At 34.7% G+C, this 22037-nt stretch overlaps 1 protein-coding gene across 5 annotated transcripts in view; it reads left to right on the top strand.

Moving 5' to 3' along the window:
- The window catches only part of CNTN5 (contactin 5), a 603752-nt gene that overhangs the window by 361073 nt on the left and 220642 nt on the right, over window positions 1–22037 (top strand). For all 5 annotated transcript variants that reach the window (XM_064409453.1, XM_064409454.1, XM_064409456.1 and 2 more), the window contains 2 exons: window positions 8784–9002; window positions 17533–17656. In XM_064409453.1, coding sequence (XP_064265523.1) covers window positions 8784–9002; window positions 17533–17656 — 343 coding nt within the window. The remainder of the gene's footprint in view (window positions 1–8783; window positions 9003–17532; window positions 17657–22037) is intronic.

Below are 22037 nucleotides of genomic sequence, written 5' to 3'. Positions count from 1 at the left end.
AAATTGCAGCAATATTCCATGTCTATATATTTGAAACTAGTTTTGAAATGAAAATCAGCTATAAATCCAAAACAATTCAAGACCAAACAAGTCTTCTCTTACTGTTTCCCATGTGTACTCCTGTAAGTCCTTGACTAAATAATGCTACTTTGAAATCTAATTCTGATTGCTTTAGAAAAATCCTCTGTGTTGTCTTCTATCAAACTCAACTGTGCTGATTTTTTTCTGCTGTATTTTGCATTTTCATTGCTTATTCACTTGATATACATATAGAGGCCAAGTGTGTCTGTCATGCTATTTCAGTGCTGGCCCAACAACAGTAAAATTGCATCTGCTGCAGTGCCAGTGCTTATAGATTTTTGTTTTTCACACAGCTTTTTCTAATACACTTATAGATTTTATTAGAATTCTGCATGAAAATTTATAAAGGTTTTCTTTGCCAGGTTAATTTTATTTTTAGACCTTTTGTTGCTGTCAGTAATAAGAAAACATGCTTTTGTTTCAATTTCATACATATCTTATAATGTATTTCTTCTTTTTAATTCCTAATTGTAATTCTTCAGGATGATGTTATGAAACACTAGGCAAAGAACTCATTATAATTTCTTTGGAGCTGTAACAAGTCATTGACTAGTCTTAAAAGAGGTGTGTGGCTGCCCACTGCTGGATGGAATGATCTTACAGGACATTTCCTTGGGCTGCATTATGATATTGTCATATCGTTTTGAATGTGGCTTTTCATTTGAGAATGCAGACCTCCATTTTTCTTCAAACATCCTATAGAAAAAAATTGTGAGGTTTCTCTGTAATGCTGAGATCTTTTAATTGTACGTATAATATATAAAGCAGTTATAATCTGCCTACTTTTTACATGTAACACATAATAATTTCCCTCTTGTTTGTTAAGCATTATTATTAGCCACTGGAAATTTATGTAATACCGCGTCCCGTTTGCTCAAATAGGTTAAGCGTTTTATAATATGTATATATAAGAACAATAATTACAAATTACCATAAATATATATGGCACCTATGATGTATTGACATGTTTGATGCCTCTAAAATAGATCTTTCAATTTTCTAAAAGTTATTGAAAAAGCAACATTATTCCAAATAGCCTCACATCCCTAAAAGCTATTGCTGAATTTGAAGATTACAGTCTTCATTTCCAAACTTTAGAAAACCAGCAGCTAGCTAATTATTAAACTGCACTTACCACTTTTTCTGTGTAAAAACCACAAAACAACAAACAGTTGTGTTTGAAAATTACATTAGTGCTCCTATTACTATCTTGAAATAATTCACTCTTTGTTGAGGTCACCTGTACAGCCTCTCTTTTTCTCATTGTAAAGGACTGTAGAAACAGCTCAAGTCTGTGTCCTCCAAGGAGCTGCTAGTCTGCCTCAGTGGCTGCATCCTTTTGATGGCTTTCCTTTGAATTTGCAACCACTTCACTGAGGGGGCCAGGGTCACCACCAGAACAGGCTTGCAGGTGGAAACGTACACAGGCAGGCACCAGGTCCTGTGGTTAAAACCAACCAGTATGAATAAAGAAGAATTAAGAAACACATGAAGAGACTGTGGGTGTTCATAGTGTGCAGATGTTCCCCTGTTACAGATTTACCCTATGAGAATAGAAATGCCTGCACACTGCACTCTCTTTCATTGCAAATCCTGGAGGAGTTTTTGATGTTTTGAAGGGTTTATGTCTTTCATCTCTATTGGTACATCTCAGACAAGAAAGTGAGACATGTTTTGGCATGTGCAGTTGCATGGCACTGCTGTCTCCATGCAGAAGGACGGTGGAACAATGTCCATCATAACAGGGTAGGGATTTTTTTAAATTTTATTTTCTTTATTATTTTTAAACACAGTTCAGAAGTGACATAAAACACTACCTCCTTAACAATCTGTAAATCTAGGTGCCACTTTAAATAATAATAAAATAATAATATAAAAAAAATACTTAAGAAATGTTTTACAAGACTATTTGTCCAGAGCAAGGGAATGAATTTCACTTTATGTGTGTAAGAGTTGTTTAATTGCTACAATAGTTGTTTACACTGACAGTACATGCAGTGATTCATTCACAGGATTCCTAAGGGAAGACTGAGCCACAAAAAAGTCTCAAAGATGCAAGCCAGGGTAAAGAGTGCACTGTAAAATATGTAGCAAACATTAAAGCAAACCAGAAGGAACTACAAGAGTAGCCAAGAGTAGGGAAGAATATATTATCTGCCTCAAAAAAAAAAAAAAAAGAGTTATTAACCTGGAGATAGATTTTTTTTAAAGGGAATGAAAGACTATGTTTCTGATGGACACATAAACACACCCAATTGGAATAATATGTAAGGATGTGTATCGCAAAGAAAAGAAAAATTTACATTACATTGTTACCTTTGCTAATTGATTGATTGATTGCTTAATTGATTATTAGGATTTTGACTGCTAGATGATGGTATTAATAAAACAGTCATGTTATTTTTTATTTACATTTTATATTAAAATAGCCAGTTACAAATTTGTGGTTTGCTGTGGATTGATCTATTATTTTTTCCCCCTAAAACTGATATGCATATCATTGCAGGAAGGAAGAGATATAAGTAAGGATTTATCTCCATTTAATTAGTTTAATTGTTTTGTGCTGAAATAGTTGACCTTTAGTCACAGGTTCTCCCTTCACATTCAGAATTGACAGCTCACTCTGATGATCATCAGCCATGGGGAAAATAAGTTAAGATTTCAATTAAAAGCATGCAGTGTAGGCTAATCTTTGAATCTCACATTAGTAATGCTCCATGCTTCCCTGCTAGAGAATATTATCATGTTTGGGCTGAAAAATATCATATGGAAAGCACCTCAAGAAGTACTACAGTGAAGTATATCTTAAAATTGACAAACCAAACCTACACAGGTGTCTTAGAGCACATGTTCATACATGTCAACAAATTACATCTAGTCAACAGCACCCCTCTTTCAGGTCAAAGATCACAAGGTACTTAAAATAAGCTAATTCTTACATTGCATTTCTTGGGTGGAATGAGACTAATGATGCCTTCAGCTACCACCACTGTTTGTTTTAAGTCTTATTTTTCAGGAAAAACTCACCTAAAACTCCGTTTTATTAGACAAACAGGTAGAAACAATCCACACGGTGGTAAAGTGTCAGACACATCTGTGGTCTTTAAGTGTGCAAAAACCAGAAGTAATAAATTTTGAACTAGATAGAATACACTAAATAATAGTGGTCTGTTGCTATTCTTTGGAATAAAAATTTTCTTCGATAATATCATTGGAAGAGTCATTAAAATGTTTTATATTTTTTACTTCTAAAAAGCACTTTTCATTAGATGACTTCTGTGAATTTCAAAAACGGGTGCAAAGCACTCACTGAACATAACAACTGTGTTTGAAACCTATGTTGTGGCAGAAACACACCCTAGCTTATTTTATTCGGTATATTACATTAGCATGTTTTAAACGAGACAATATTAAATGTTTCAATAAAAAAATATGACAATAAACTCAAAGCATTTTCTCAGTTCAAAACCACTTTACTTTGGACAAACGCTGTTCCATAATTGGAATATATTATTACTTTTATTGTTTGTACTACTGCTGTGGGAAGCATTCTCTAGCAGAAGGTGTTCAGTATTACAGTACATTTTGTTTTGTCTGGTGTATGTCATATGTTGGATGCAAAGTGGGAATAATTGGGCATTATTGAGTAATCTATTTGCTGAATTATGAGTATGAAGTGGAAGTAAGATGAAAAATAGATTGTTTTTTGAGTAGGAAGGCAAACAATGACTAGCTCTACAAAAGCATCTTCATATTATTCAAAATAATTCCTCATAAAAATTCATGACTTTTAAATTAGCTCTAACAGTATAATATTTCAACGATGTTGATTCAATTGCTAATAGCCGCTGGAAATATTTTTTACTATCTCTGAGTCAATGTTTTAAGTCTTCAAATCACTTCCTCTTTGTTATTTTAAAGGAAAATAAAATATACCCCCAATTATTTTTTCCAATGTCTGTCTACAATATTCTATTTTCTTAAATTTGAAGCCTTGTATGATCAGATTTCTAAGAAAAAGACAAATTCTATAAATTGAGTGGCTATTGCAGATTTTCAGGTTATATTACCATGCATCATCCTTGAATAGTGGACTACTGAAAAGCTCAACAGAACAATTTTTGGATTGAAAGTTTACTTATTTTTTCCAAAGGCCTGGAAAAAAAAATTTCCCCCAAAGAAGGACAATCTTGCATACATAACTTTTCTCCCTTCCACATGCTATCATATCTGTGGTGAAAAGGGCTGATGAGGATCACCAACATATTTTCCTTGAGAACTTCCAGCTTCTAAGTCACCCTCCACTGCTTCTTTGGAAAACAATTCAAATGTCTTAAATTTTCACTCCTTTGCAGAAGAACTAAATATTTTGAGCAGAAAATACACAAATGAAGTTTGATTAATTTATGATGAGAGAGCTAGAGAGAAGGGGGCTCTGGGTATGCTTTATCACTCTCCACAACTACCTGAAAAGAGGTTGTAGCAAAATCAGGTCAGCTACTTTTCCCAGGCATCTAGTGACAGGACAAAAAGACGTAACCACAAGCTTCATCAGAGAATGTTCAGATTGGACATCACAATTTCTTTGCTGGAAAGCTGGTTAAGCATTGTCATGCTTTGCCCAAGGAGGTGGTGGAATCACTGTCTCTGGAGTTGTTCAAGAAATAAACTAGATACAGGACTTAGTACAACAGTCTAGTTGTTCTGTGATAGGTCATATGTTGGACTTGGTGGTCTTGGAGGACTTATCCAACATTATGAGTCTATAAGTCTATGACTAAGACAACTGAGATCTGAACAATTGAAATGTTGACATCTTAGCTATTCATCTTACTTTCCTTTACATTCTGTGGCAAGAAGTATTTATTTATTGAGACTGCCTGTCATGTCACATGCCATTTTCGTCTTCCTTTCTACTGCCTGTAAAGTGAGCCCAGCCTTACTACCCTACGTGCTGACATCCGAAATCCAAATATTTAAAATGAGGTCTCCAGTGAAGGTTTCCATCTCATAGTTTGTTTGCTTTTGATGATTTTGACAATGCAACGTCAATAGACAATGTCAATAGAAAATGCAATGGTATTGCATTGTCTATTGCTTTCAGTGATAAGTGGGATAGAGTAGCAACTTTAGTAAAAAAATCTCTCTCAGATAAACAAAACCACCACGGTGGGAAATACACAGAGGAGGATCAGATGAACTAACCAGTTCTTGAGCAATCTACTGGTATCCCCTTAGTTCTGAGGGATTTTGTGTGTGTGTTTGGTTTTTTGGCTTTTGGTTGAAGATTTTTTGTTTATGCTTTTGTTTGGTTTTGGTGTTTTTCTTGGTCTGCTTTGGATTCTTTTTTGTTTTAGTTATTACAATTTAATCAGAAAAAATATTATTTATTCACATTTTGCTGTGTTTTAGTACTGATTCTAGTTCTTATAGGAGATGACCTGGATAGACGCCTTATCAACCACAGATTTCTGCTATTTTTGCATCTCTCTCCCAAGTTATTGCTAAGCTACATGTCATTGAGCAGTCTAAGTGAAAACCTATGTGCATGCACAGACCAGGGCAGAAAGTATATTTCTGTTTAAAAATTTGAGGAGCAACCTGGATGCAATCCACTTTACAGAATGAATGCACATATTTCCATAAGCTTAGAAGACTGAAAACTTCCACTGAAACAATGTAATTAAAAGTTACAATGAAAAAATGGGTTATCATTCTTAGTGACATTTGATTAAACATGCTAGCTCGCAAAAATACACAAATGAAGGTCACATTTGCAAGTATTATAAGACAGTCTACATTTTAATTAGATAGTTGAGAAATGTCAATGAGTTAGTAACTGACCAGGAGTCACTTACAGAAAAAAAAGGAATAGAGGAAAACAAAACATCACACCAGAAGTCAAAATCCTTTACTCTCTATAAAGTTCAAATATTACAAAGACAGTTTTCAAAGAAATTTTGGGGTTGATTAAATGAATTTTCCTTGCCATTTTTCTCTGTTTAAAGAGAGAATGCATTTTGGTCAAATTACGGTGTACCATTGTTTCGGCTTTATTGAGCTATGCTGTGCCTTTAAAAACAAACTAAAAATATAACAGGGTAGTATTTATGGTTTATATTTGCACCTATGGACTGTACCCAAGGAACCTGTGTAAACATTTGCTGTCTTGTGATCCCCTTTCCTTCAGAAAGCTTTGTTGTCCCACAACAACACAGATGAAATAAAGTTGAATTTAACCTGACAAAGATGTTTCAAATTACAGGAATAAAATTATTTCACATTATCTTGGAACTGATATTTTTTGTTTTTTTCTAAGAGCAGAAAAAGACCCCTCTGTAATCAGTGGAAGACAGGCTCTCTATTATCTATGTTAGTGTTGTTTTCCTTGCCATCTTGATTCTGATCAATCTGACTGAAAAGCAGCATGTGCTGGAAATAATAAGAGATGCATGAATAATTTATTGAATTAACACAGATTCATTTAAAAATTACCAAAATTATATCAGTTTGCTGTTGGAAATCCATTAAGAAAAATAAAAATAAATAGTCTATCTTAAAAGTGTCATACCACTGTTAAAATTACTATAAATCTGATAGTTCTAGTTCAAAGAAATATGAAGGCTAACCTAAATCACTGATTTTATTGTGGCTGGTTTTTAGTTGCTTTATTTCCTTACCATTTGGGCCTATATCTTCCTTATCTGTCTCTTCTTGCAGCTGAAGGAACTTTTGGGTGTTTCAACCCAAATACTTATTTCTCAGAATGAGACTAGGGAAAACATAATTTCATAGTGAAGCCCAAGTACAGCAGCATTTTAAGAACTACCCATAGTAGTTTTGATGAAATTTCTCAAGGATTTTTAGGGTAGACTGGTAAAGTAAAAAGCACATTAGAGAGTAATATCTATTCTCCAGCAGTTTAACTACTATGTACTTAAATAATGGAATATATAAATTTATTCTCCCAAATCTCAGAAGTCTAATCCAAACCAAATTAAAGGAATAATTTTACTGTAAATAGTACTCCAATAAAAATATATTCTAATTAAGGCACTGTAACTAGGCAGTTCAGAAGTCTAAATCTCTGAAGGTGAATGCTCAAATTAGGAAGTAGGCTTTTTTTTCAGGTGTGTTTTCTGCTACAGTTGTCAGTAACAATCACAGGCTACAGACTTTCAGTAAACAAAACAAGAAATATTTCCTTATGCATAATTTATTAACCATTTCCAGTTATGTTTTACAAGAGAAACTTCACTCAGATACAGCATCCCCATGAGCATGACAGAGCAACTGGAGTCAGGGTGAAATTTCACATTGATTGCTAATCCCAGCCAAACAAAGCAAGAAGGTCAGAAAACAGATTACATAACACTATCATTACTGCAGGACCTTTGCACCATGTCGAGTGACTTTTGGATCCTTTCCTTCTCTTTTTTCCCATGGTACTTTGCATTCATACCATCTGAGATCTTGTAGATTATTTTGTTCTTTCAGACCCTGAAACTACTGCTACAGAAGTAGTGCTCCCCACTCTGCCAGATAACAAAGAATAATAGAATTATTTTTTCTTTGTAAGTGGAAGAAGAATTGCAGTCTTCTTAACTTGATGAGGCAGCACAGAACAACTTCATTTCACAAAATTGCCTAAACAAAATATTTCAGAAAAAGAAGTTGTCAAAACTATTTGTGTTGTTGAATCTTATTTACTCTGTTTGTTACATACATAAACAAAGAGGAGAGTCACAGCCTAAAAATGACAAATGTCACATACTATGCCAATGTGAAAAGGATGTCTGTTTTTAAAATATTTATCACCAGCAGAGATGACAGAACAGTGATCTTATTTTCTTCTTGGCACTTCCAATTGTCCTCCAAAATATCTGTTCCTTCATAGGCACTGGATATGCAGTCTGGATCCCTTTGCCCATCTCTGAATATATTTTTGAATGTTCTTCTAACCTCCCTAATATTGTTGTATTTTCAGGACAAGTGATTTCAATACTTGTGTTTGCTTGGTTTCTGCGGGTCCTGAGTTATAGTTTTTAATCTATTGCAATGTAATTTTTCTTTATATTTGACAGTATAAAGCGACCGAAAACTTGGGAACTACTCTTATTTGTAAACTTTAAACTGAAACTTTAAATAGAGTCAGAAAAGGCAAAAAAGGGAACTTGAAGAGACAGCAGAAGAGGTGACTTTACCATATGTATGATTTTGGGAAAGACATTTATGTATACAAGTACTCTTGGCCTGTTTAGCTAGCCTGCTTGATTTGCAATTGAGAATTGAGAGGCACATTTAGTTTCAGTCAGCCTTTTTGCACTGCACATACAAAGGAAGGCTGTGAAGGAAAGATGGTGGCCTGGCAGACACTTTTCCACTATGAGATAGAAATATAAGGTCACACAAATAGAATTTTAAAAATTGAAAACTCATGTTTCCATAAGTAAGAAATTTAGTGAATACCTGATTTCTATGTTGTGGTGAAGCTGCAGAGAAATTTTCTTAGAGCTCCATGCTGCTACACAATTCTTTTCAGAAGCTGAGACTCTCATCAAGCCTGGTATGTTTCTGTCACTCCTTTTATAAATAAAACTTTTATGCTTTTCTACTGCTTAACTAAATATTCTTTTGCAAAGTGACAAACTTAGTCTCTATTCAGTGCTCATGTCTTGTTGGGTTTGTTTTGATTTTTCCAGATTATTCAGAAGCTGTTCCTGGTCTCCCCACATCGTATGCTGCTATCCTAAGAATCAAATCCGGTGGTTCATCTTTAGCCTCATTTAATTCAAAGAATAGACCACGATTAAGCAGTCCTTCATTAGGAAGTGTATCTTCCCCAGGCTGGAGAGGAGCCACACAACATTATCACTCCCCAACAAACCTCTACCACTTCTCAGAGACCTTCAAACATGATGGTAAGTGTAGCTTCCTCCCTCTAATACTTGGAAACATTTTTCAAAGTCAGTGTATTTTTGTCATCTTACTTCAGTATATCTCAGACATAATTTTGAATTTTATTGAATTCAACAAGGTGGAAATGAGTTGCTTTCCTTTAGGTTCTTTAGAACAGCCTTAAAATCACCAGATAAAATATCCTTTCTTAAAGATTCTTATGCAGAATGGTTTTATCCAGGTGTTTCTACATGAAAATAGCAAACCAGTGATTTGAAATTCCATTACAGCACAATTGCATCTAGTAGGAAAATCTAAGCCCCTTTTTTTCTCTTTGTATTTTTTATTTAATCATGAATGCTAGTAATATAAATTAAATATGAAGCACAAATCTTATAAAACTACTTTTTCTCTAAATTATCTCAGGTGTCATGTATGTACTTATGTGCATGCTTGGATAGAGTTTCTGGTGTGACATGGTGTCATTCACCTCTAAATGCAATAATTCATAGGAGCAATACTTATTTTCCCATGCTTGGTTACATTTTAAAAAGCCACATTTCCAATACCAGTTCTGTAGTTACAATAATTACCTGAACTGCAGTCAAAAGAGGGAAGGAAGGAAGGAAGGAAGGAAGGAAGGAAGGAAGGAAGGAAGGAAGGAAGGAAGGAAGGAAGGAAGGAAGGAAGGAAGGAAGGAAGGAAGGAAGGAAGGAAGGAAGGAAGGAAGGAAGGAAGGAAGGAAGGAAGGAAGGAAGGAAGGAAGGAAGGAAGGAAGGAAGGAAGGAAGGAAGGAAGGAAGGAAGGAAGGAAGGAAGGAAGGAAGGAAGGAAGGAAGGAAGGAAGGAAGGAAGGAAGGAAGGAAGGAAGGAAGGAAGGAAGGAAGGAAGGAAGGAAGGAAGGAAGGAAGGAAGGAAGGAAGGAAGGAAGGAAGGAAGGAAGGAAGGAAGGAAGGAAGGAAGGAAGGAAGGAAGGAAGGAAGGAAGGAAGGAAGGAAGGAAGCTGGGGAGGGAGGGAGGGAGGGAGGGAGAAATTAGAGGATATATAAGCATATTATAAGTATATTCCTCCTTTACATCTAAGGATGTAAAATAGGAAAGAATTGTGATTAATAGTGTGCAGTTCAATGAAATTCATACAATATCATGAGTGTGATAACAGGTTACTTTTTGACTCAGCAAAGTATTTTTTTTCCCCAGAAAATGTCTTGCATTTATTGAAAATTGATGGTGTATGCATGTGGTTTTTAGGCTTACATAGAAGCCTAAATATGTTTGATCTAGAAAAGAAAGAATCTAGATATAAATTGATCTAGAAAAGAAATGAGCTAGATCTAGAAAAGAAAGCATTTGCTCTAGAAAAGAAATAGTTTGATGCTGTCAGCAGATAAATTCTGTTCGATACCATTTGTGGGATAGGGGCATGTTTCTACATTTTTCCTTCCACTGTGATACTCTTTTAAGCAGTGATTAGAGTGACCTCAGTTTTTCCCCATTCACCAGACACTGATAACTCCTCCCTGACAACCTTTTAAGAGCAGGTTAAGATTAATGTCCATTATTAGAACTATAGTCTATTATCCTGATCTTTTACAGCATGAATGTCTAAAGACTGAAGGAGAAAGCAAAAAAATACAGACTATTTGAATAATATAGTACAAGCTAGAACTAGAAGTCCTGGACATCTCCAGAAAGCATGGTGAGATCCTAGCTCAAGGATGATCATTGTACCATAGATATTATCTATGATTTAGGTCAGCAATCATGACTCTCCTCAAAAAACTGGGGCCACATTGCAGCTCAGCAGTTGAGATTCATCAGTTTTTCAGGAGCAAGTGAAAAACCACTGACTGTAGACAAAATTGTAAAAGGGCCATACCTCAGAAGGCCTAATGAATAGAGTATTTGACCAAGAAGAGAGGAACACCATTCTTCTAAAGACTACACAAAATAGCCTTAGGAGACTTACTTCACTTACAGATCTTGGTATATCCAGCTGTGTAGACACTTGTAGAAATAGGTAAATCCGAGTCACCTGATAATATTTTAAAAGACCTTGATTAACTGAAGTGCCTGCATAGCACAAGCTATGGGACAGTATGAGCCAGTATTTAGATAAGATGAGCGTGTGACCAAGTAGGATAATCTGCATCACCTAAGAGGACTTGAACATATCTGTCATGGCAGCTGAATGTAACATTTTCTAAACCTCTCAGTTCTGTTAATAACTTGATGCCTGAATAAATATCTGTGATCTTTAGAAACTCAAAATAAGTGACTATTCCATTACACTTACTTGTATTTCTAAACTTGTTGATTTTGATTTGGCCTCAAGGTATTATTTTGTTTCTGGGTTTTTTTGTTTTGTTTTTTTTTTTTTTTTTTTCTTTTTTTTTCCATTTTTACAAGCCTTGAAGTAAGGATATTCTAGTTATCATCCTATAATTGTTATGTGATGATAGAGTTAAGTGGTCATGTTTATCAGCCAAGGCTTCCTAAATGAGGAAATGTTGCAGCATCCTGTAGTAATGAGACACCACTGCTTCAAGTGAGAGGACATTTTTAGGAAGAGAGAAAACATGTTTTAGATTATTATAATGTAGAATTTGCATAATTCAAACATCTAATATATGGCATAAATTCAGGAGTGAAGTTTGCCATAAAAAGCACCCAAGAATATTTTTATTAGCTGCTGAATTATACCAGCTCTCAAGTGACTTCTCAAATGATTTCCCAGCAGACATGTTCAAACACCTGACATGGCTTGTAATAAAGGTCCTTTTATACTGACTTGATTCTATTTCATTTGCACTTTCAATTCAACATGTGTTTCCTGATATCTCAAATTAAAAGAGCTGTGCTCTAACTCACTGCTGACTTTAAACTATCTGGAATTATTTAGTGTAAACATGGAGCTAAGGCAATGCGATCCTTCTCTCCAAACTGTGTATGAATGGGTAAAGTCATGACTAAAAAATGTGAATAAAAACTATGAATTATTCATTAAATACTCTTGAAGAATCATAAAACTGCAAGCTCTTTTATTTTCTTACTGTTCCAAAAACTTTTGGAATTGCTGTAGTAACGATAATTGAACTTAACCTTGAATAAGGACTGTCTTTGTTCTTTCATCTTTGATTTGACACATTTTGCAAGAAAATGAAGAGCAGAGCCTGTCACAACTGAAAGTGTTTAAATCAATGAACCCCAAGATATGCAAGATACAAACCTAATTTTTGTAAAATGAGAATTCCTCTTTCCCCACCATCTGCTAGATTCAGCACTTACCAGTCTGAATTATAGACATAAACTACTAATTTTTTTTCCATTGCTAAAAGTATTTGACAACATTGATTCATATGGCATGCAGTTTAGATATTATAAGCTAAACTTTGAGCAAATTTATTTGTTTCAGAACAGAGAAAGCAATTTGAAAAAACAGTAAAATCTTGTATCATCTTGGTTCATAAGCAAATAAACATGTTTCAGAAAAGGTAAATCTGAAAATATGAGAAAATAATTTAATCTTCTTTGCAGTATAAGCTTAATAATATGTGTACTGTACAATGCTCCACCATACAGCACACTAGAATCAATATATATACCTTGAGGCATGTGTATCAACCTCAGTTTACCTCAAAAGGAGTCAAAGTTTCTCAGCTTTTAAGTTGACTGAAAAACAGTTTCAAAATTAAAATGGGTTTTTTTAGAAATGCATATCTTGCAAATATACTTGTGTATATGTGTGTGTGTGTATATATATATATATATATATATATAAATGTCTCTGATTCTAGATATGCAAAATAATTATTGTAAATTTCAGCCACTTTTGTAAATTTATAAATATTTTGCACAGAGATTTAATCACTGGAACATATTTCGCCTTGATGAATTTGTGGACTTCTTTTTTGTTATATTGAAATTTTGAAATATGTAATATTTTGACATATGATAGTGATATTAAAATGAATAGTATTTTTTTATTTCTTAAGTGTAAAGGTGGAAGATTATATCATAGGACCTACATGTAAAATAAATATTGTCACTGAAGTTAATACAGTTTTTCAGTGTTTAAACAAAAAACCAATATAGCTTCTAGCTTTTATTTGGGGAAAACAATAGGTTTCCATTTAAATCAGCACGAATATACATCTGAAATATTTCTGAATATACTGAAGAGGTTAAGCTGATTCCATGATAACAAAGGTAATCAGATGATCCATTAGAGTCATCACCTGAAGTTCATACAACAAGCATAAGCTGAAAACCAAGAATGGAAAAAGAGAAATTCAAAACCAAGGTTGATAATGAGTAGCAACATAGTGTGATCCACCTATACCAAAAAGAATCTTTTGATTTGTAGGACCAACCTGAAATGAAATGCTTTGCTTAATTTTAATTACCTCTTCTTATATACAGATTTCAGCAACATGTATAGTCTTATCAACAACAATTTCTTCAACCTTATTAGTATATCCTGAACACATTAATACCTAACTCATAAGGATGTAGGTTGTTCTGAATTGTGTCAAGTAGGTTTTTTTTTTTGATAGGCCCTGTCTGCAGATGATTTTAGGATGGAAAGTCTGTTAATGATCCCTCATTTTAGGCTGCTTTAGAAGTTCTATCATTTTACATTCCTTGTGTAGCTTTTCTTTAGAAAATTCCTCCATCTCCACATGGGCTTAAGAAATCTTTGAAAATGGGGGTGGAAAATAGAGCAATAGGAACACATTCTTCCTGGTCCTGTAAAAAGTACAGCTAAAGTGGCGTGAGCAGAAGCAGGGGAGAAGACCTGAAGGAATACCTCCCATATAGAAAGGCTGCCTGAGCATATCCCCTCACATAACGCGTCTGCCGTTTCTCCCCACCAGTAGCTCAGACTGAGAAGATGGGTCCCTGACTGATTAGGCCGGTCATGTATCTTGGAGGGTTCTTATTTAAGAAAACATTTTAAGAAAACATTTATAATATCATCATTACTGTTCCTTTTCAGATATACAGCACTTAGAATTATCAGACACTTAAAGGTATAGTGCCAGTGCAGCTCCATTGCAGGAGTTTGAAGAGGGTCATATTTCTTTCCTGCCCACCTCTGTGTTCCCAAGGTCCCAGGAATTAATTCATTTTCTCAGTGTATTTATTGGCTTGGATTTTTATCAACAATGGTGGCAAGAAAGCAACTGTTGAGGAACTACACTATTTCAGTTGCTACAGAATTTAAAGTACAGGAAACTTTATTCTCATCTGAAGTTTTTTGTTATGATATCTGCATTATTCAGCAAGAACTAAAGAACATTTGATTTTTTTTTTCTGCACCAGTAACTAAGGGAAAAAATGGAAGTATGAAAGAATGTCTGTAGATAAGAGAGAGAGAAACCATGCTTTGGCTACGTATGAGTTGAAGGATACTGATTCCAGGTTACATTCCCATGAGGATTTACATAGTTGGTACTAAGAAGTCACAAGTTGCAGACATTTTTAAGTGCAGAAGTGCTATAAGAACACTGGCACACAAAGAATATCAAAGCACTGCTCTGAAGAATATTCAAGAATTTAAAAGAGGGATTTTTCTTATGTTTTGAAGGTTTTCCATATTCTTGCCTCTCTTAAAAGTTGTAACAAGACCACAAACTAGCTGTTGCAGTGCACACCTGTATTCCCAAGACTCTGTGGTAAACACTGTTCTTAACAAGACAGCACTTAAAGGAACTAGTTTTCTGTATCTTATTTAGTGAAATGAGGAACAGAAATATTTGCCTTGAGAAATTATAATAGCAAATTAAAATATGCATGCTAGTATTTATGTTGAATATTCATTTAATTTTATGTTCTTGATAAGTTAGAAAGAAAAAAATAAGGTGTGGAGCTCAAATCCTGCCATGCACATTCATGAAAGACAATTCTGTTAAAAAGCATGGGCCACAGTTAGCTAAAATATGGGTGAAAAAAACCTGATACCTTTGGATCCCTGAAGGCATCAGAAAACATGCATGAGCTTATATATCCATATGTACAAAGATATATACATAAACACAATAAGAAAATGAGGGAAATAAGAATAAGGCCAGGGATATTTCTCCAAAAATGCCACACCAAACAGAAGAGCCATCCAATGGTTCATGAATCAGAGTTTTATTTCAATGTCACTCAGAGGGGTTGGGTTGTTCTCTTTTTGGTGGCTTGAGGTGAGTCTCCAGCTGTCTGTGCGACCATGGTGTGCTGCAGGCTGGGGCTGGAGGTGTTTCTTTGTCCTAAGTTCGATGGCTGAGTCAAAAGCTGCAGAAATCTCTGAGTGGCTTAGGGAGAGGACAAGAGTGTGCCATGGTCTGGTCCTCCACCTAGCCTTGCATCTTTTTCTTTTCTCTCCAGCAGTCCTAGACTGTGTTATCATATTTTGTCTCCAGAGTCCCTCCTAGGGAGAAGATAAAATCATTAATCTTCATTAATATTCACCCTATCCATATGCCTACTAATCTGCATGAAATTACCCTTAAATCTAAAGCATGATTTAGATTTGTTATCCTTAATTAATTTTTGGTTTTGCTAAACTCTAGCTCAATGTCAGTTCTGTTTATTTACACCTATATTCATTAGTATTTCCTTTTGTGCAATGCAAGAAGTAGGTGATCAAATTATAAAAATCCATACACTGTGTACCAATATTTTCCTTTCTTAAAATAAGTTTTGCTGGCTGAATCCATTTCCCCTGTGGCATTTTAAGATGTACTCCTCAGAATTTATTACTGGAGTTATTTTGTCTTCCATAATAGTACATATCAGAAATCACTTATCGTGATTGATTTGTTTGTGGGTTGTTTATTCTTGTTTTCTTTAATAATGCAGATATTTTTGCCGATAAACCCAAGCAAAGCAATGTACCTACACATTAATATAAATATGCAAAACAGCAATCCATACTCCTTTACACAGTCCCACAGTCCTACAAGTAGGGCTAATAAGCTGGAAAATTATGGGAAAGAGACACTACTAATTGCTTCCGCTCTTATTTGCTGACTTTACAAATCAACAAGCTGATTATTTTAATCTATTCCAGCAGAAGCATACACACCTGAAAATATAGGTATTTTCAAAATCTGCATTTGAATAGTACTGTAAAAGGACAAAACTGAAGTGTACTAAAAAGAAAGCTTGAAAAGCATAAAGGGGTCTTATGTCATCTTTTTACTCTAGGATAAGAGAATTGAGAAACCCTAAATGGAAGAATTTAAAGACATGGAAATTTGCATTTCAAAACTAACGTGCTATGGCCTATGTCTCCCACAATTCTCAACCTTTTCCAGACTCCAAGTCTTTCTTTTATGTACCAAGACGTGTAGCCTCACATACCTTTTCCTGTCTACTCAGATTTTCTGAGACAGTCAGCCTCAGATAATATATTAAAGGTTATTATTAGTATGAAAAAGATTGCAGTTCCCAAAACGGTGCAGCCATAACATGTGGTTGAAGCTGTGTGGAGTTGGTAAAACATTGTAGTAAATAATTTTCAGGTGAGTGACCAAACCCAAAGTCTTCAGGTGTACCTTTTTTACTTCAAGCTGCTATTGGTAGGACAAATAGAGCAGGATGTTATAAACTGCTTAATGTGTTGTGATGTTCTCAGTAAGAACTGGAGCACATCTATGCCATGAATGTATGAACCCTAAAACCAAAAGGGAAAACACTGCTCCCATAAGTCTCATTGCAAGTAACAGGGCAGTGCCACCATCTCTCTGCACAAAAATCATTAGGCTTGTGCTTTAAAGATGAAGAGCACCATGCAATTACACCATCCAAGAGTCTGGAGTAAGCCTAAAATTATTAAAATTCCACAGGCTTCTGGTGCACAGTGAAAAATTTATTCATTCAGACCAACATGACAGGAATACTCTGCCTGTGACCTTTTACTTTTCTGAAGGCTAACACTTTTCACTTCATAATATGAATGAACTGGAATTGCAGACATGTTCTGTGGGTCTGTACAGGTTTTTTTAGTTCAGAAATGTAAATTCTTATCAAGATAAAGGTACATGCCAAAATTGGACAAGACAGTGTAGGAAAATGAAATGTCAGATTTAGCTATATATTATTTAATAACAGACACCATTTGTTGTCATTAATTTTCCGAGTGATTTTTCTTAGCAACTCCTTGACGTAAAGAGGAAAACTGTGTATTACTTTACTGTGACATAAGCTGCTCCAAGCAGTAGCAAATTTTTTGTTTACCTTGCTCTCTATAAGCAGAGTTATTTCCTCTTTAGTCTCTTGAGCTTCTCACTAGACCTGAGGCCAAAATATATCTGATGAGAAATCCATTCTTAGGCATAATAAACACTTGAATCATACTATATATTTTATTCTTTACTTATATTTTTCTTCTTTGTATTTTTTCTTTTTAATAATTGCTTTTTAATGCAGCATCTAAAGTAATGCAACACAAACCTTTGGAAAACAAATATAATTATGCATACTTTAATGTGACATTATAAAATCTATAACACATTTGCATTTTTTCAGCTTTCCTAAACAGTAGCACTTCTTTTTTTGACAGAAAATGTTGATTATGGGCCGGTGTTTGTACAAGAGCCAGATGATATGATTTTTCCAACTGATTCTGAAGAAAAGAAAGTGTCTCTGAATTGTCAAGCACGTGGAAATCCTACTCCTACATACAGGTACCTGTTTTAGAATTTTATATTTTTTAACTTTCAGAATATTAGCCACTGCAATCCTGAGAATCGATGTATTTTGGTGAGAAACAACAGAAACAGCTCTCTGACACTAGTGGTTTTCCTGATTGAATGCTTTTTGTGATTCTGCATAAGCAATAAGAAGAAATGGCAGTGATTAAGGCAAAACAATATTTTAAGTTTCACATGATATACTCTCTTCATCATTTTTATCCATGTGGAGAGACTTCTTTTGTCCAGTTTCTTGAATTGTGTCTGTGACAACTGACAGAAAATATTTAATTTAATTCAATAAAACCCCAAAATAATTTTTTTTTTTTCTAAACATCTATAAAGCTACAAAGTACTGTCCCAACATTTAGGGAAAGCGACAAAGTATATTCACATTAAATTATGTGACTTGAAACTGCAAGATACTATGGCTAAATCAAATCTGGTTATTTTTTCACTCACAAGCCTACCATTTTATTCCTCTGCAACCATCACCTGTTGCTTATTTTTCCACACAGACTTGTAGGCCACAGTCATCCATTATTCAGGCCTGTGATGACACACCTGTGAGCCTCAGTGTGCAGTTTATTGATGGTGCACACTTACAGGTGGTAACAGTATGTTGCAGTCACCTTACCCATTTGCTAGATCTGTCTCTGCTCATATTTTATGTAAATTACTAGTGATGCAAGAGGCCTGGGGGAACATATGGTTGGTTATTTTTTCCCACATACCCTTCATCTTTTTTCATAGAGTCATTCTTCAATTACAAAGGGAACATAAGGACTTTTTGTGTTTTGTCATAGGTGGCAATCATCAATTCTGCATTTTGTCTTTTGCCTTTTACCCTTATTTGACTTGTGGATTCTTCAGAATTCTGGCCAAATTTTCTTTAGAGTTATTTGAATCACAGCTCCTGTATTTCTATAACTTGAAGAAATGCAGAAGCAGTACCATCCTTAGACATCCCTACCACAATAACACTCAGTCTGCCTCTTTGCAACATTTGGACTCATTACATGGATCTGGTCACAGCCCACCCCGCCAACAACACAGACATGAAGAAAACATATAACATGGGATGAGGAATGAATATCCAGAAATCCTCCAAACTAGAATAGCATGATTTCCTTACTATGTAGTATGAAATCTATGTCGCAGTCTTCTTTACTGATGTTCCTTGGGTAAATTCTGTTACCTACTGGTGATAATAAGAAAAAAAAAAGTGTATTTGTTCCACATACTGTAAAAGTGCTGTCAGTCTATTAAACATAGCCTGCAACTATGGGGAAAATGCACAAATTCACCCCCAAAGGAGGACAGTCCTATATTCAGGCCTTCCAGACAACCTCACTATTCCTGTAGAAATTTTGTCTGTGGAGAACTTATGCCATCTCCTTTCTTTCTCCATCCAACCATTTTTCTGCATTTTCCCAGTGGAATGCAATCAATAAATATAGACTTTCAGCATACCTCAAAGGGTGACTACAAAGAGGACAGGGACTCTCTTCACAAGGAACCACATGGAGAAGGCAAGAGGCAGGAAGGTTTCATACTCCTCAGTAATCACTGAAAGTTTTCAAGATACAAACGAACAAAATGCTTGGTTATCTCAAGTAGGCTCCATTGTCCATATAACGCTGGAGAAAATTATATTTTAACATCTCTTCCAACCTGGGATGTTTTATGGTTTTTTGATATCCATTTCTTCAATTCTCCAGAGATTAATTGGTGTCAGCAGCCTCATAAGCAAACTTTCCTGACTCTTGCTCATGGAAGGAGAGATTTAACCTAAAAGGCCTAATTCAAACAGCACAGTTTAACTTCTCCTTCTATTGCTGTCACTTGTCTGCACAGCATTTGCAATGCACACTAGCATTCAAGGGAGGGAAAGGAAGTAAAAATTAGTCTCTGAGGAAGATACTATTCTCCTGGACAAATGTAAAGGGAATTTAGCCTCAAAAGATTTACAGATATATAAAGTTTTGAGTGTACCACTACCTAATCACATTACCAAAGGCCCTTGCCAGCTGCACTGGACCTTTATTTACATGTGCTCTGAGGCTTGTGCTGCTAAGAATTATTTTTAGCCAAAACCAAAACTCAGTATGTATTTATTTAAATTTATATTAAAACAACACTTAAATCACTCAAAAATTGCAATGTTATCTCTATATTTTTTAAAATTAATTTCTTTAGTCTGTGTAATTTTTGACCCAGTCTTCAAAACCTGTTTACAAATTCTTTTTTTGTTCTTGGACATTACTTTGTTTTAATGGCATGGAGAATGTTCACATCATTTAAGATGCTCTTACTTTCAAAAAACTTTGTTTCCTCTTGTCCAAACTCTACCCTGAAATAGCAGGTTTTAATTTATTGATTATTTTATTTATTGATTGATATTTTATTTATTCAGACATTAAGGTGTTTTGATGCACAGTGTTAGAGAATAACTCCCTGAGATAAACTGATTCTGTTTGCTTAGCATTTCTACAAATCATACCTTAGCATCACAAGTCAGGGCCAGTACAATGAAGGCGATAACTGCAATTCCTTTGATGATGAATACAGACATTCACAAACTTCCTGTGGGATCTCACAGGTCAGCAGAGTTACTGAGCTACAAGCAGGTGTTGAATTCCCTGAGATGTCACTTAACTACACAGCTTTCTCTGATTGTGAAACACTGCACGGACTCTTTTATTCAGGACACACATAAGCTGGGCAGTAATTGTTTTGTCAGTATAATTTCCCTGCAATTGAAAATGTTTTCTAAAAATTATTTTTTTGTCTGCTTAAGACAGATTATAGTAATTTGAAATGTTATCTGTCACTTTTCTTCAAGAAAAAAATGTATCTGAGTTTTCCTAATAATCTGTGACATTGGAAGTGTATTTTGGGTCCTGTCCTTCCAGATCAGTCAGGTTACCTAGGACAAAAGTTACCAAATTCATGTAGTTTCTTTTCCTATAATGTACATAGATTATATGAGGGGAATACAGTCGCTCAGTATGGACCCCAAGATATAGAGGTGGGTAGCTATCAAGATCCAAAGTTTTGAGATAGAATTCAAAGAACATATTTTTTCATTGAACTTAGTTGAAAATGAAACTAAAAGAAAAAAGCTAGTTTAACTGAATTTTGTGGCAGTTCTCATTTGGAAATGCCAAAGCATGCATTTTTTTGCTTTTTCCCTATCTAAATTTCCATTCAAGATCAATTACTTTTGCTTTTTTTTTCACATATATAGACAAGGATATATGTATAAAAAGTTAACTTTTGTTATGATTTCATTCAAAATATAAACTAATTAATCAATTATTCAAATTAAAATTTCCTTTCCTGTTTACATCATCTATGTATGTTATCTATTTAAAAATTTAGCTAATCCTACCAAACTTACCCTGCTATCCTTTAAAATATAAATAAATTTTTAATGCTGTTTCATTTCTAACATTCAGTGAAGCAGAGGTGCTCTGCAATCAAAAGTCCAATTGTGAAAAGAAGGGACAAATAGGAGACCCACAGTTCATCCGAATTCTTACAACTCTGACCTTTGGATGTAGAAATATTCACCACTACTGCAGCTGAATTCTGTTTTCTGTACCCTATTCACCATGAATGTTAACAAGATAGGGTGAATTAATAATTATTTTCCTTTGTTAAAGCTGTCTCTGGAGTCTAAATGTTGCCAAGTTCTTCCAGTCCTTGCTGATCTCTGGCAAAGCTTGCAAGTTCCTGGAAATTTCCCAAGCCAACTTTGAAGACGTAGAATGACAGCAAAAGAGTAATTAAAGAAATATCTAGGCATTGTAATAATTGTACCCTATCTGTTTACATTGCTTATCTCTTCCTTGCATTCTTCTTACAATTTCATGTAATAACACTTTGACAAAAAAGAAAATCTGAAAGTCTTCATATGTGGATGTTATTCTTTTATTCAGAAACTGCAAACACACACATATAAGAGGTTATTCCAGACTGCTGAAGTCTATCAATCTATCACACAAAATATTTTCTCTTGTAATAGTGGACTGTTACAGGGTTTGTTGCTTCAGTCTTTTTAGATGTATGGGATACAGACAATATTTGGGACAGGTGGGAAACACAACCCATAAAACCACTTGCACAACTAAAAATTATGAGACTCTTAGGTTACTTCTGAAACTTCATAAAAATAAGTGTTTATTCAGGAATCATTCAAAACTTCACCTCAGCTGGGATATTTTCAATGTTTCCTGCAACCTGACTTTTTCCATCTTATCTTCACTCCCATCCTTGAATTTACTGCTCAGGCTTATTATTTCACTCCCAAACACCTCCCTAACTTAGCATTCTTTATTCAGACTGTTTATTTGTTCTTTGTTTCCATGTA

The sequence above is a fragment of the Passer domesticus genome, chromosome 2 (assembly GCF_036417665.1).
Source record: "Passer domesticus isolate bPasDom1 chromosome 2, bPasDom1.hap1, whole genome shotgun sequence".
NCBI lineage: Eukaryota > Metazoa > Chordata > Aves > Passeriformes > Passeridae > Passer > Passer domesticus.
This window is presented reverse-complemented; position numbering and strand designations above follow the sequence as displayed.